General features: G+C 40.5%; 1 protein-coding gene across 2 annotated transcripts in view; it reads left to right on the forward strand.

Annotated features, from left to right (window-relative positions):
• BCL2 (BCL2 apoptosis regulator) overlaps positions 1-10,563 on the forward strand; it is a 209,115-nt gene extending 198,552 nt beyond the window's left edge. For both annotated transcript variants that reach the window (XM_027766177.1, XM_006141836.2), the window contains one exon: positions 7,550-10,563. In XM_027766177.1, the coding sequence (XP_027621978.1) occupies positions 7,550-7,596 (47 nt within the window). In that variant the 3' untranslated portion in view covers positions 7,597-10,563. The remainder of the gene's footprint in view (positions 1-7,549) is intronic.
• The last annotated feature ends 6,589 nt before the right edge of the window (positions 10,564-17,152 follow it).

Consider the following 17,152-nt stretch of genomic DNA (forward strand, 5'->3'; position numbering starts at 1 on the left):
TTCAGGGACAATCACTGTTAAAACCTTGGCTTTTTTTTTTTTTGTAACTTTTTTTCTATGTGTATACAAACACACAAACACACAGATATATGTTAGATTTTTATAAACATGGAATCATATTTTGTTTACTGTTTAACACCTGCCTCATTATTGTATTTGGAACATCTTTCCTTGCCAATAAATATATAAACAACCTGTGCATTTTAATGTTATTTCAAGATAAGTAAGTAGAAGTGGAATTACTAATAAAAGGATAATATTTTCAAGACTTTTCATGTACATTGCCAAATTCAGGAGGTCTCTCTGCATACATCCTCATATGGGAATCCATCAAGTGTGTGTCCATCTGAGGACTCCCATCCCAACTCCACTCCCTCCTTTTCAGCTCTCAGTTTTAACATCTTTTCCCCATTTCTGTCAGTCTGACTAGTTTTATTGTAAACCTTACTTTATTTGGAATCATGTTGAAATGAAACTTTTGAAGAGTTCTGAAGGGGAAAAGGAAAATTTTGGAAGCTGATTGCCTCCAGAAAGGGTGCATGTGTCTGAGGGAGAGAGAAGTCAAGAACAGAGGCAGAGAGAGTTGGTGGGCAGGATAAGAATAGTGCCAGGACTGTTAGTGCGGAAAGGACAAGGATGCTTTTGCTGGGTTTTAGAGCCTTGCCTCTAGTCTCTTCCCACCCAGACCTCTAGGGCTTACTGCCAATCCAACAGCAAAGGTCTGGTGTTGGGAGTTTGACTCTCCTGTGCCCTTGGCCAGCCTTGAGTGGACTTCCCTCTGAATTTGGAATCTGTGGAGAAGCTGTTGTTGAAAGACGAATGAGAAAAGGGGCCCTGCCTGCCTCCTGTCTGATGTGAGGGGCCAGCAAAGGGCCAGAAGAGTCCTCACATGGAATCTGCATGCCGCAGTGAAGTCAGGGAAGCCCTGACAGCCCTGATGTAAGTGAAAGACACAGCACCTCTGAAATATATAGACTGGGGTTATTCCCAAATCACGTGACGGCCCAGGCTTTCTCTCTTTGTTGCTATTAATATATAAAGTGAGCATATGTTTATTTCAAACAGCTTTCAGACTTAAACAAATAATGACAGACTGTTCAAACAGACTTCGGAAATCGCCCTAATCAGGATGTTTAAAAAAGCAAGAAGTCTCTCTATGAAAATAGCTTTTAGAACATTCAGTTCAGTCCTGAAGCCATAGCGCATATCTTTGCACTCAGAATCATAAAAGGGCTGAGCATAAAGATCAGATTCACTTTTGAGGAGGCTAAATGACTTGCCCCACAGCCCTACAACCTGACTAATAATTTATGGAGAGATATAGATGGGCATTGTGTTATCATTTTCCATCTTCAACCAGATCATGGATCATGTACATTTTAATTCATCATTTCTATAGAAATCACCAACCATCTTAAGAACAAAAAGCTGTCCCTGTAGAGGAACCTGGAAAATGCGTCTGAAAGATAGCATGCTCAGTAGACCTTCAGAGAGGGAGGCAGATGGAGTGTGTAAACAGCAGGTCGGCTAGAGGGCAGACTAGACAACAGTTCACATTCTGGGCCACATTTACAAATGGCTTTGAATGACCTATGTTATTCTTCACAACAACCAATTTTATGGTTATGGGTAAAATAAATGAAGCCCAGGGTTGGGTAATTTGCCTGAGGTCATAAACTAATAAAATATCAGAATCAGGGTTGTACCCATACTTCCCTCAAGTCCAATACCCTTTCCAGACCCCTAGGCCTGCAACAGCACCTCTGTGACCATTCTTCTGATCAAAAGATGCTCATTTAGCTCAACTCACCCTATGAAAGATGTTTTTCTTTATAATGCACATCAGAGATATCTCGTTAGGTACATTTACGAGCACTGTTATTTGTGTGAGAGGGGTGAAGGTTGTGAGAGGGAATTCTTCTAGCTCACAGAGGAAGGGATGTTTGGGAAGGCTATGTACCAGGAAAACTAGGAGAAAATACCAGTGCCCTGAAGAATTAAGAGACATGTTGGGAGTTTCAACTTGTCTCTCAGAGAAACATGGAAGGGAAGACCACTGGGCATTGGCAGCTATGTCTGTGAGATCTTGAGATGTTCTTTGCAAGAAGCAGAGTTTCTCCCACTTGTAAAGAAGTTCTGACTCTTTCCAGCTCTGTTTATTCATAAGAATTTGGAGAGAACATATGCTTCTAGACAATCATGCTCACATTTCAGCTTTGTGCTAAGAATACTAAACATGTATTTTCTTTACATCTATTGTCTTGCCTTTCTAAGATTCAAGGTTAGAAATGTTTAACAGTAGATATGAAAGAAGAAGATAACCCTTGAGCCCTCTCTTGGTAAAAGTTAATCTATTAATAGGATCTCCAAAGACCAAAGCCCCCACTTGTTGGTGAGCAGTTGCTTGTCTGGGCTTACTAACCAGCCTTGTACTAATGAGACCAACACTGCTGACACACTGCATGGATTATTTGTTCTTCCATGCTCCACAATCATAGAGTATCTTTTAACTAGAGCTTCACAGTCTTGGCACTGTTGGCACTTAGGGCTGGATTCTTTGTGATGGGGGCTGTCCTATGCACTGTGAGAGGCTGAATGGCATCCCTGGCCTCTACTCACAAGACACCAGTGGCACTCCCACCCAAATCACGATTATATAAAAAATTTTTCCAGACATTGTCATACGTCTCCTAGGAAGGCAAGATCACATTCAGTATAAACCACTGCCCAAACCCCTGTCTGCCTTTTGTAAAAGTTGTCATTGGTCATGGGACAACCTGTGAGACACTGAGGATAACCCAGCACAAGCTCTTCATGATTTCAAGAAGCAATTTTGGTCACTGGTCAACTGAGTTCATGCCTAGGAATTTACTTAAAAAAAAAAAAAAAAACCTGAACAAGTAGATAAAAATTTATGTGCACAGATATATAATAATATTGCTCATAATAACAAAAGTTTAAAACACCCAAAATAAGGAATTGGTTAAGTAAAAAAGAAAAGTGTGCATGTCTGTGTGTGTGTGTGTATGTATTTATATATGTACGTATGTATATAGATAGTATATGTGTGTGTATAGCATTCTAATATATATAAATATAGTATTCATAGTATTAAATACTATGAACTCATGAAAAAACTGTGTCAATCTATATTTAATAATGTGGGAAAGGGACCAGCAGATGGCTAAGGTGGTAGTGGTTAAGGTGCAGGACTCCCACATGGTTGACTGAAGTTCAAGTCTCAGACCTGGTGGCTTTAAACTCATGCCAGGTGTGTTTGTGTGCATGCTCAAAATCCTGAGAAGAGAATGAAGGAAAAGAGATTGTGGCATAGCCACCCCCTCATTTTCTGTCTATCTTCTACCTGAGAACCCTAGAGCAGAAATCTCTCAAAAAATAAAAAAAGAAGTAATAATAATGTGGGAAGTTCCACTCTCTGTTCATCCATTTGAAGCAACTTCTCATTTGTTAAATTTTTATCACAAGTCAATAATAGGCAGAAGGAGTAAAGTAGGAGTCATCTCACCACCTAACTTCCAAATATATTACGTTTTTATTTTTGTTTTTGTTTTTGGTGAGGTTTTTGCTCTAGGGCATGTGCACTCACCAGAAAGACAGAAAGAGACAGAGAGACAGAAAGCGAGAAATCACCCCCCAGGGGGGATGGCCATGCCACAATCTCTTCTCCTCCATTCTCTTCTCGGGATCTTGGGCATGCGCACACACACACCTGGCATGAGTTTAAGCCACCGAGTCCGGGACGCGAATGCAGTTGACTACATGAGAGTTCAACAACATAGCCATTACACTAACTGCTGGTCCCCTAAATATATTACTAAGATGTGATAATCAAAACAGCATGGTTTTGACACAAAAACAGACACATAGACCAGTGAAACAGAATAGAGAATTCATAAATAAATTCCAAAAACATACAGCCAATTGGTCTTTGACAAAGAACACAAGATAATACAGTGGAAAAAAGAAAGTTTTTTTAGCAAATGATGCTGGAAGAACTAGATATCTATCTGCAGGAAAAGGAAACAGGATTCGTATCTCTCACCATTAACAAAAAAAAAATCTCAAAATAGATTAAAGATTTAAATGTAAAGCTACAAGCTATAAAACTGCTGGTGAAAACACAGGGGACACATTTGAAGACATTGGAGTAGTTGATGATTTCTCAAATAAGACCCTAAAACATAGGCAGTAATTCCAAAAATAGACATGTAAGATTACATCAAGCTGAAAAGCTTCTGCATAGCAAGGGAAAAAATAAATATAGTGAAGAGACAACCCACAGAATGGGAGAAAATATCTACAAACTATGCTTCAAGATAAGAGATGAATAACCAGAATATATAGGGATATCAAGCAGTTTACTCGCACAAAAAATGAAAAATTCAATATGGACAAGTTAGCTGAACAGACAACTCTGTAAGAAAGACAAATGAATGGTCAAAACACATATAAAAAAATGTTCATCATCTCTTAGCATAAAGGAAATGCAGATCAAATCGGCAATAAGAGGCCTCTTAACCCCAATTAAGTGGTAATCAAAATGGCTAGTATCAAAGAAATAAAGAACAACAAGTGCTGGTAAAGCTGTGGAGAAAACATCACTGTTGGTGAGAATGTAAATTGGTATAGCCATATGGAAAATAATATAGAGGTTCCTCAAATGCAAATAAAATTATTATGTGACCTAGTAGTCCCACTTATTTTTATTTACCCAAAGTATAGGAATGCATTCAGTCAGAAGGATACTCACGTTTCCATGTATATTGCACCATTATTAGCAATCGTAAAAACATGAACTCAACCTAAGTCCCTAAGAACTGATAACTGGGTTGAAAAAATGTGACACATATACAGTATGGATTGCTATTCAGTCATAAAGAACAATTAGACACTGTCATCTGTCTCAAAGTGGTTGAATATGGAAGACTTACTGCTAAATATAATTGGCCAGACTTTGAAAGACAAACACTGTATATCCCCACTCAGTATATATTGAATGTCTGCACTCTATGACAGAAATTCAAAGATCCAAAAATATGATAATGGGAAAGATAAGTGTAAATACCTGAGTCTATAATGGAGGGGAGTGAATGGTGGAGAATAGGTGGGAGGAGCAAAGGGAGAAACTCTTGACAAACCCAAGAAGGCAAAATTCTCTATTGAAGATGATGTACATGGTAATATATCCTTGCTTTGATTGTCAAAAATTAATTAATTTTAAAAAGTTTTATCATGATATTTCAGCAGTTCAGTCACATCTTCAGAATCCCCTTCTAATTCATATTCTCTTGCTTTTTAATACCACATCTAGAGTTACTTACTCCACTGAAGTCTTGAACCACACAGAGTCATCCATGACAGTTGGAACCAGCTACTTGAATTCCTCTTAATGTTGATATTTTGATCCTCTCCCATGAATCATAAACATTCTTAATGGTCCCTAAAATGGTGAAGTCTTTCCAGAATTATTTTCAACTTAGCTTGCCCAGATTTATTAGAGAAATCACTATCTATGGTAGCTATAGCCTTACAAGATGTATTTCTTCAATAATAAGATGTGAAAGTCAAAGTTACTCCTTCATTCATGGGCTGCAGAATGGACATTATCTTAGCAGGCATAAAAACAATTAATCTCCTTGTACACCTTCATCAGAGCTCTTAATAGCCAGGTGCATTGTCAATAAGTGCTTGTATTTTTGTTTTTTGTTTTTGTTTATCTATTTGCTTTTTTGAGTGCTGGTATTTTTAAAGAAATCTTTTTTTCTGAAGAAGCTCTCAACAGTGGGCTTAAGTATTCAATAAACCATGCTGTAAGTAGATATACTGTCATCTAGGCTTTGTTGTTCCATTTATAGAGTACAGGCAGAGTAGATTTAGCTTAATTCTTGAGAATACTAGGATTTGGGGAATGGCAAATGAGCATTGCTTCAAGGTAAAGTCACCAGCTGCATTAGCCCCTAACAAGAGACTTAGCCTATCCCATGAAACTTTGAAGTCAGGCATTGACTTCTTTTCACTAGCTATGAAAGACATCGATATCATCTTTTTCCAATAGAAGGTTGTTTTGTCTGCTTTGAACAACTTTTGTTTAGTGTTACCTTCATTAATTCCTTAGATAGATCTTCTAGATAACTTGTTTCAGCATTTACATTAGTACTTGCTTCTTTATCTTGTTTTTTTGTTTGTTTGTTTGTTTGTTTTTATGTTAAAGATGGCTTCTTTCCTTAAATCTCATAAACCATCCTCTGCTAGCTTCAGACATTTCTTCTGCAGCTTCCTCTCATCTTTTAGCCTTCATAGAATTGAAGAGAGTTACGATCTGTTAGGCCTTGGTTTAAGAACATATTGTGGCTGTGGTTTGATCTTCTGTCCAGACCACTAAAACTTTCTCCATATTAGCAGTAAGTTTGTTTTGTTTTCTTATCATTCATGTGTTCACTGGAGTAGCACTTTTAATTTCCTTCAGGAACTTTTCCTTTTTACATTCACAGCTTAACTAACTGGCACAAGATGCCGAACTTTCAGCTTTTCTCAGCTTTTATTTATTTTTCTTTTTTCATGGTAAAAATATTGTGATGCATACATGAGAGAGAGAGAGAGAGAGAGAGTAGAATCTTCCACAGTCTGGCCACACTGTAATCCCATCCCTCCAGTCTTCTAGCTTGTCAGCCCCTGGGCTTTCATGCACTTGTCCAACGTACTTCAGACTATCTAGCTGAGGATTCAGACCATAGTCACCTTGTGGGATTCAGCTTCTTGTCCAACATACTTCAGACTATCTAGCTGATGATTCAAACCATAGTCACCTTGTGGGATTCAGCTTCTTGTCCAACGTACTTCAGACTATCTAGCTGAGGATTCGAACCATAGCCACCTTGTGGGATCCAGCTTTTCTCACACAGTGCATTACCACCGCACCCCAAGCTAGTCCCTTTCTCAGTTTTAACAGATTTTCCTCACTAAACTTAACCATTTCTAGCTTTTGATTTAAAGTAAAAGATGTGGCACCTTTTCTTTCTCATGAACACTCAGAGGTCATTATAAGGTTATTACTTGGCCTAATTTTAATACTATTTTAATATCTCCGGGAGGAGGGAGGCCCAAAGAGGGCGGAGAAGGGGGACAAAGCTGATCAGTGAAATAGCCAGAACACAAAACATTTATTAATTAAGTTAGTCATCCTACATGGGCATGGTTTTCAGCACCCAAAACAACTAAAATAGTAACCTCAAAGATTGCTGATATGAAATCACAATAACATATAATAATAATGAAAAAGTTGGAAATATTTTAAGAGTTACCAAAAAAATTTAAAAAAAAAGACACGAAGTAAACATATGTGTTGGGAACATGGTGCTGATAGACCTGCTCAATGCCAGGTTGCCACAAACCCTCAATTTGTAAATGCAATATCCATGAAGTGCAGTAAAAGCTTAGTTGCCCTGGCAGGAGGCCTCTTGCTGGGGGTGGCATTCTGGGCCTTTGCTTTAATATTCTTTCTTTTTCTCCCTTTCTCCCCTGACTGCAGGATGCTTTCGTGGAACTATATGGCCCCAGCATGCGGCCTCTGTTTGATTTCTCCTGGCTGTCTCTGAAGACGCTGCTCAGTCTTGCCCTGGTGGGAGCCTGCATCACCCTGGGTGCCTACCTGGGCCACAAGTGAAGCCAACAATCTGCTGCAAACAAATATGCAAAGGTTCACTAAAGCAGTAGAAATAATATGCATTATCAATGATGTACCATGAAACGAAGCTATAGGCTCCTTAAAGATAACAAAACACACACACACACACACACACACACACACACACACACACACACACACACACACAGCTTTCAGGCAAAACGTCGAATCAGCTATTTACTGCCAAAGGGAACTATCATTTATTTTTTACATTATTAAGAAGAAAGATTTATTTATTTAAGACAGTCCCATGGAAACTCCTGTCTCTGGAAACCCTACCATTAACCACCAAGCACCACTTCAGGTGGCTCCACCTGGACATCCTGTGCTGCAGACACAGACTTGTTGTCCAGAGTGTTGGCCAGACTGACCCACCCTTTGAGGAGCAAACAAATGGACAAAGGACAGGACTGTTGGGGAAGCCAGTTTTCTGGCTGTTGGAGGTTGGGAAGAAGGTGTTCGTTGTTCTTGCATTTATTTGCCCCAGGGGCTGTGATATTAACAGAGGGAGGGTGCTTGGAGGGAAGTCCATTCTCCCCTGGCCTGAAGAATACTTTGCATATGACTTAAATGGTACAAACCCAGTTGGAGAAAAAACTGGGGACTTCAGATGGACGTGGTACCTGCCAAGATTTCCACGCCGAAGGACAGCAATGGGGAAACTGCCCTTAAAACATAGGAAAGTATTTTTTTAAGCTACCAATTGTGCCGAGAAGCAATTTAGCAATTTATCCAATATCATCCAGTACCTTAAACCCCAATCGTGTATATTCATATATTTTGGATACACACCCCCTCCCCCAGTACTGGCTCTGTCTGAGTAGGAAACAGAATCCTTTGGAATTCGAGGAAGTGAACATTTCAGTGACTTCTTCGGCATCAGGAAGGCTAGAGTTACCCAGAGCATCAGGCCGCCACAAGTGCCTGCTTCTAGGAGACCGAACTCTGCAGAACCTGCCCTTGGGTCCCAGCTCGAGGCCTGGTCCTGCCTGGAGCTGAGCCCAGGTACTCGCTGGTCTCCTCTAGGGGTTTTAAACACAGCAGTGTGGTCTCTGAATGTTTGGAAGCTGACGGAGCTCAGAATTCCACTGTCAAGAAAGAGCAATAGTGGGAATAGGCCTGGGCCTGCCCCCCTGCGGCCTGCCGGTGGGCCCGTCTCCATGGGAGCCATGCTTTTCTTGAGACATTCATCACTGTGGAGGGAAGGGACAGAGGCACTGTGCCTTTCCTAGCAGAGGGACAGGGTGAAGACTGGGAAGCTGCTCCCAAAACTAAATGAGAAAAGGAGGCAGCTTTGGCCCAGTTTCGGCCACAGAGCATGCGTGCTGGCTATGGGCTGCTGGCCTGTCAGTGCAGTTTAAAGCAAGGCTTAAAATGACTTTGAGGAGGGTCAAAAACCCTAAAGGGAGCGTGGAATGAAGTGTGATTAATTGACCTATGACTATAGAACTATCTGTAAAACATTATTGTGTCATTGTAGTTTGGTTTCATTTGAAAACCTGGTAGGAAAGAAAAAGTTCCAGGTGTGGAATGCAGGGAGTATCTGTACATCCTGGGGCATTAAAAAAAAAAAAAAAATGGTGGAAATATAGAGAAGTAGCAAAAGAAGTGAAATCTCTGGCTAATAAACTATAAAGTACTTTTGTGGAATAACTTTGTGGCATTATCGCATTATATACCATTTATCTGTATTAACTTTGGAATGTACTATGTTCAATGTTTAATGCTGTGGTTGATATTTCAAAAGCTGCTTTAAAAAATACATGCATCTCAGCATTTTTTTTAAAAATGGTATTTAGTTATGGCCTCTACACTATTTGTTAGCAAAAATGATCATTTTCCATTGGAGATTTTTGTCTCTTGATTCTTCAAAAGCATTTCTGCAAAGGTGAGATAAGCCCTGAGTCTCAGCTATCTGAGAAACCCTGGATTTTGCTGGCCACTGAGGAGCTCTGTTTTCACCATGCTACATGCATTTTATGTCAACACAGTTGAAACAGATATATCTGTTGTCCCTTTGACCTTGTTTCCTGAAGGTTTACTTGTCCCTGGGCAGTTCAGCATTTAACTGAATTCATGTTATTTAGGATTACATGCATGTTTGGTTAAACCCATGAGGTTCATTCAGTTGAAAGTCCAGATGGGAAATGACCAAAGGATTAAAATCTTGCTGCGGTAGTTTGGCCTTTACAGTTGCTTTATGTGGCCTGCCTGACATAGGCCCACCTGGAGCCCTCCTGCCCTCCTTCCACAGGGCCCATTGCCGTGGCCGTCCTTCAGGTCCTTCCTGAAATGCAGTGGCGTTTACACGTTACTGAGAAATCTCCCTGGCGAGCCTCAGGGAATGGGATGATCAAACCTTTGAACGATTCTAATGTTTAAGCAAAATATTGTTTTCTGAAAGGTTTACATTGTCAAAGCGCGGAATATGAAATACCGAGTCCTGTGCTGCTATCCTGCCGAGATCATTTTAGTGGAGTCAGTTTGCAACCTACTCCAAGTGGCGCAATCCTCAAGCTGCTGTAGAAGTAACAATGAAGAACGTGGACATTTTAAATAGAAAGCTGTTTGTCTTTGTTGTTGTTCAAACTAGAATTTGCAGAGTATTTGAAAAATGTATATATGGGGGGGTAAAAAAAGGCCATAGGGACTAACTTGTGGCTGATTTCCTTTTGCTGTGGGGTTTTGTTATCTGATTTTTATGGTAAATGTGCCCAGCCACCCAACCCCAAAACTGTACAGTAATGTGGCTGCACTTGCTCTAAGAGTAGTGGATGTTGCATTTTTCTTGTTGTTAAAAACATGTTAGAAGCAATTAATGTATATAAAAGCCTGAACTGTTCTATTTTTCTCCTTTTTTCATTGTCTCAGTTATTTTGCGACCGAGCAACAAAGTATGTGTTTCATATTGAGAAGGGATTCTCATCTGCATCTCTTAGCTCCTCTACATGTGAGAAGGAGCCCTCTTTACTATGGCCAATGTCAGAGTTAAATAGAACATATGTGCTTTCCAAATTGGGGTTGAAGGGTTCTCAAAATAGTGCCCAAGGAGAGCGTCCAAGAACCTCCCCAGTCTTCCCTAACCTTCACTACACAAGGTCTGAGAGAGAAACCCAAACAACCGACATGCTCTACAGAAAACAGTTCATCCCAGCAGATTTTCTTTTTTTTTTTGGAGAGGTTTTTGCTATAGGGCGCGTACGCTCGCCAGACAGACAGAGACAGAGAGACAGAAAGCAAGAAATCACCCCCCAGGGGGGATGGCCACGCTGCAATCCCTTCTCCTCCATTCTCCTCTCGGGATCTTGGGCACGCACGCACACGCGCCCGGCGTGAGTTTTAAGCCACCGGGTCCAGGACGCCAACCGCGGTTGACTATGTGGGAGTCCAGCGACATAGCCATTACGCTAACTGCTGGTTCCGCATCCCAGAAGATTTTGCAGGAAGTGAAAATTCTTGTAAGTTTAAGATTTGAATGAAAGTCACATTTAGAATTAAGAAAGCCCCTTTATATATTTTAAGGAAAAAAAGCCAACATCCTCTGGTCAAGTTCACTTATCTCTGCTTATTTAGAAGTGGTCTTCCATCTATATGTGACTTTCATTTCACTAGTACATGCTTTTTGCTTATCAACTAAAGACCCAGCTCTGGCCCAGCGGGAAAAATTAAGACGTTATTATAAATCTAATCAGGGTTAAATGTAAATAATTCAGGCAATCCCAACACATCTAGATTTCACATCAAGGATCTAGTGAATGAGCAAATTGCAAATGCTCTACATTTACCATTAAACTTACACTAAAACAGTTTATAAATGTGAATTAAACTAATTCTAACTGCACTTTTAAGGCAGTGGCTGTTTTTATACTCTCTTATCACTTATAGTTGGTAATATATACCAACTCTATCTGAAAAAAAAACAGGAAGGGCTTGAAATACAAGCCATTTTAAGGAAATTAGGGAGCTCATTGAAATTCTATTCTGATCTTATTCTACGGTGTCTTTTGCAGCCCAGACAAATGTGGTAACCCACTTTTTAAGAAATACAATTCTACATTGTCAGGCTTATGAAGGTTCCAATCAGATCTTTATTGTTATTCAATTTGGATCTTTCAGGGATTTTTTTTTAATTATTATGGGACAAAGGACATTTGTTGTGAGGTAGGAGGGAGGAAGAATTTTTAAATGAGTAAAATATTTTTAAATGAGTAAAATATTCTCAAGATTGAATCAAGGAATAGCGGTTTCCAGAATAGTCTGAACTGTCAAGATATGAGGGACCTTTACTAAAGTTAATTTGTTGCCCCTGTGAAGGATCTTTTTTTTTTTTTTTTTTTGGGGGGGGGAGAGGTTTTTGCTATAGGGCGCGTGCGCTCGCCAGACAGACAGAGAGAGACAGAGAGACAGAAAGCGAGAAATCACCCCCCAGGGGGGATGGCCACGCCGCAATCCCTTCTCCTCCATTCTCCTCTCGGGATCTTGGGCACGCACGCCCACGCGCCCGGCATGAGTTTAAGCCACCAGGTCCGGGACTCGAACCGTGGTCGACTACGTGGGAGGCCAGCGACATAGCCATTACGCTAACCGCTGATCCCTGTGAAGGATCTTATGGAAAAAAAAACGAGAAATATTTTCAAGTTCTGCTATATGTTTTTGTTTTGTTTAGATTTTTGCTATAGGGCACATGCATGCTCCAGAGACAGAGAGGGAAAATGAGAAGTCTCTTACTGGGAGGGATAATCACACTGCAGTCCCTTCTCCATTCTCTTGGGATTTGGGGTACACACACACACACACACACACACTCAGCATGATTTTCAAGTCTGGGAATTGAACCACGTACTCAGCCATGTGGGATCCAGCACCTTAACCACCATGCCATCTGTTGTCCCGTGTACCTTTAGATTCATAAAGCTCAAAGTCTAGCTTGGTTTGGTAAACTAATGGTATAAATATCAAGCTGGATAAGTTTAATTTATTTAAACAATAGATTTTCACTTTTAGCCACCAAGATATTTAATGGCAATATCTGGTTGATGAGGACATGTATTTCCAAACATTTCTTATTAAAATTAAAAAACAAAATTATATTAAAGGGGCTGGTAGGTGGCGTGGTGGTTGGGACAATGGACATGGAGTTCAAGTCCCAGACCTGGCAGCTTGCTTTCTCTCTCTCTCTCCTCTCTCTCTCTCTCTCTCTCTCTCTCTCTCTCTGTGTGTGTGTGTGTGTGTGTCTTTCTCTGGTCAAATTGAACAATAATAATAATGAATAAATAAATTTTTAAATAAAACCCTGTTAAATAAAGCAATGTGAAACTGCATTGGGTAAGTGATAATACAAGTCCCTCGGCCTTACACAATGAATCATTCTGTTCCATATCTTGACAACCATGAGCTTGGACAACCATGAAACATGTATCTCACTGGGCACAACAAAAACCACATGGAATATGAATGGTAACTGAACCAATTCATCATGACCACCCAGAAAAATTACTTAAAGGCAACATCCTGTCAATGACAAGGTGGTTCTGTATACCAAGCTCAGTGCAGAAGACAAAAAGTCATGGAGGATGGAAAGGCTACCTTCATCAAAAAGTTGTGCCTGCTAATAAATATTCCTGGAGTGTAAATACTCAATAAAGTCGTGTACCTAAGCCTTTTGGGAACTATGAAGAAATATCTAGCTATTGGGTCATTGGAAAAGTCATGATGTAGTTTCCTACGTAACAATGTGTCATGACTTTTTCAATGACCCAATAGTTCATTAAGTTTTCCCCTCCAATCTAGCATCTGAAAGCATGATAGCTGACTACATCTCTTTAGGGGAATCTGGTTTGTTTTGTGTGTGTGTGTGTGTGTGTGTGTGTGTGTGTGTGTGTGTATTTATTATAATACCTTCTTAAGTTTCCAACCAAGTTTTGCTTTCATTTTGAGTTATTGGGGATGTTTTTGTTTTCAATTTTAAAAGCATACCATAAGTGCTTTGTATTGAAAACTCTGTTATCAAAATTTTCATGCTTTTACCTTCCATAGGCTGTTTCTAAGATTGATACTTTTTAGGGGTTGCTGATATTCTGCAACACTACACACAAAAAGTAAGGTAAGCACAATTTCCATAGTTAAGGCAAAGTAGGTCTCCAGTGGGCCACCATTAAATGTAATGGCACTTTGTGTTGCTGGAAAAAGTCACATTGCCATTAAACTTTCCTTGTCTGTCCATGGACTATTGTGAAGAAAAATAAAGCACAGCGTGAGATATTGTGCCCTGGGATTGTTTATAATGTGTTAACATGATTTCACCCTGCCATTTATTGTCATTAAACAAGACTTTGAAAAGCCTTCTTAAGCCAATAGAACCACTATGAACCCCACTCTAATGAAGCCCTTAGGGACCAGGCTAAGGGATTACCTTACAGGTGAAACTACCTTTAGATTCTTTGTAATGAACCCTTCTGGTTAGGCCCAAGATAAACTAGTTTTGAATTCCACTCCTTAACAGCCTCTGCTGTTGTTGGGTGTGTTCTGCCATATGGATTGGAGATCCCAGCCTCAGCATTTCAGAAGATGAAGAACTGTGTCAAAAGGAGGGACTCAAGCTGGAAGTTTGATTTTGATGTTACTGGTTCTTTTAAAGGCAGGAAGAAAGATTTGTTACAGGGTCTCACTATTGCAATCCTTTGCTCCAGACTCCCAGTAGCCCAGATTATAACTAGCCTGTTTAGGTTGGTCCAGGAATCAAACCTAGACTTCCTATGTGTCCCAGCCTCACACAGCAGCACTCTATTGATTGCACCACCATGGGTGGGCTCTAAAGTTAACATGTTACCAGCACTGAAGCACATAAACCTAAATTAAAAGCCATCCAGTGTTTCCCACTGATGTCTGGGTCCTGAAATCCTAAGCCTCAACCTTCCAAATTTTTTATTTTTGACTCAAAATCAATCAGGTAGTAATATCCATCTTTTTTAAAAGAGGTTTTTGCCTTTAGGTGCAGGTACTCACCAGAGAGAGAGACAGAGACAGTGAGAGGGAAAGTAAGAAATCACCCTTCTGAGGGGATGGCCATGCTGCAATTCCTTCTCCTCCATTCTCCTCCTGGGATCTTGGACACACATGCACACGTGCCACTGGGTCTAGGACTCAAACCATGGTTGGCCATGTGGATTGATACTTTTTAGGGGTTGCTGATATTCTGCAACACTACACACAAAAAGTAAGGTAAGCACAATTTCCATAGTTAAGGCAAAGTAGGTCTCCAGTGGGCCACCATTAAATGTAATGGCACTTTGTGTTGCTGGAAAAAGTCACATTGCCATTAAACTTTCCTTGTCTGTCCATGGACTATTGTGAAGAAAAATAAAGCACAGCGTGAGATATTGTGCCCTGGGATTGTTTATAATGTGTTAACATGATTTCACCCTGCCATTTATTGTCATTAAACAAGACTTTGAAAAGCCTTCTTAAGCCAATAGAACCACTATGAACCCCACTCTAATGAAGCCCTTAGGGACCAGGCTAAGGGATTACCTTACAGGTGAAACTACCTTTAGATTCTTGGTAATGAACCCTTCTGGTTAGGCCCAAGATAAACTAGTTTTGAATTCCACTCCTTAACAGCCTCTGCTGTTGTTGGGTGTGTTCTGCCATATGGATTGGAGATCCCAGCCTCAGCATTTCAGAAGATGAAGAACTGTGTCAAAAGGAGGGACTCAAGCTGGAAGCTTGATTTTGATGTTACTGGTTCTTTTAAAGGCAGGAAGAAAGATTTGTTACAGGGTCTCACTATTGCAATCCTTTGCTCCAGACTCCCAGTAGCCCAGATTATAACTAGCCTGTTTAGGTTGGTCCAGGAATCAAACCTAGACTTCCTATGTGTCCCAGCCTCACACAGCAGCACTCTATTGATTGCACCACCATGGGTGGGCTCTAAAGTTAACATGTTACCAGCACTGAAGCACATAAACCTAAATTAAAAGCCATCCAGTGTTTCCCACTGATGTCTGGGTCCTGAAATCCTAAGCCTCAACCTTCCAAATTTTTTATTTTTGACTCAAAATCAATCAGGTAGTAATATCCATCTTTTTTAAAAGAGGTTTTTGCCTTTAGGTGCAGGTACTCACCAGAGAGAGAGACAGAGACAGTGAGAGGGAAAGTAAGAAATCACCCTTCTGAGGGGATGGCCATGCTGCAATTCCTTCTCCTCCATTCTCCTCCTGGGATCTTGGACACACATGCACACGTGCCACTGGGTCTAGGACTCAAACCATGGTTGGCCATGTGGGAGTCCAGTGATGGAACCACTATGCCATCTTCTGGTCCCAATAACCTCCATCTGTTAAGTGTCTAGTGGATACAACACCATATGCATACAACTTGTTCTCATACCTTAGAAGGTAGATATTGGTTTTTATTTCATAGGAAAAAACTGAGACTGAGAAGTTAAACAATGTCCCCAAATTCTCAAACATCCTAAGTTACAGAGGTAATTGGGTCCCGGTTTGGCTGACTTCAAGGCCTGTGCTCCCTCCTTTCAATGAGTGGTTTCCAAACTGTTACACTCATAGCCTTTCCAAGGGGGAACAAGCATGAGGTGTTTAAAATAACATTCTCAACACCCATGGGTCCTCTTTCAGCAATTGATCTTGAGAACACCCCAAGTTCAGACCCACTCTCCTTACCCACCTCCCTTTCTGCAATCACCTTTCACGCCTCTTCCACACTTCTCAAAGACTCTCCCTTTGTGAACCTCACTGGGAGGCACTGCCATAGTATGCTGGGACTTCCTCAAGCCAGCTGAAAAAGCCACCTCCGCTCATTTCTTCCCAACTCCGCATCAGTGAATTCCAGTTGGTAGCTTGAAATTGGCCATAGAGGAAGTATTTATACCATGGAAATGAGCAAAAGCTACAGAGCAGAGCTTCTTTTCTTACCTCACCCTAGCTCCCAAGCCAACTTACCTGCACAATACCAAGCATGGCCCTGGGGTGTCAAAACCCTTGGGTTACCAAAAGGCATGATTTGAAAGCCAGGAGCTATAATAGATTCTAATGACCAAAAAGAAAATCCTTTTATACACTGTTTTTATACTCAATTCTTGCTATCAACAAAGTTAAAAGAGTCCTGACAGATTTCTTTTTTTATTTGTTTGATTTGCTAAAGGGCATGTGCTCTCACTGGAAAGAGAGAGATGGTGAGAAATCATCTGCTATGGGGGATAGCCACACCACAATCCCTTCTTCATTTCTTCTTTCTGGATTTTGGGCACACTCACATGCACCTGGCCACCAGGTCCAGGACTCAAACCATGCAGTTGGCCATGTAGCACCCAACTGCTTTAACCACCACGTCACCAGATGGCCTGCAGATAGATTTCTTTAAATGTGATTTTAAAACATAACATAAATTCAAACAGTCAAGTCATGAAATTCCTTCCACTCCATGTAT

This window comes from Tupaia chinensis, unplaced genomic scaffold (genome assembly GCF_000334495.1).
Source record: "Tupaia chinensis unplaced genomic scaffold, TupChi_1.0 Scaffold000065_1, whole genome shotgun sequence".
Taxonomy (NCBI): Eukaryota; Metazoa; Chordata; class Mammalia; order Scandentia; family Tupaiidae; genus Tupaia; species Tupaia belangeri.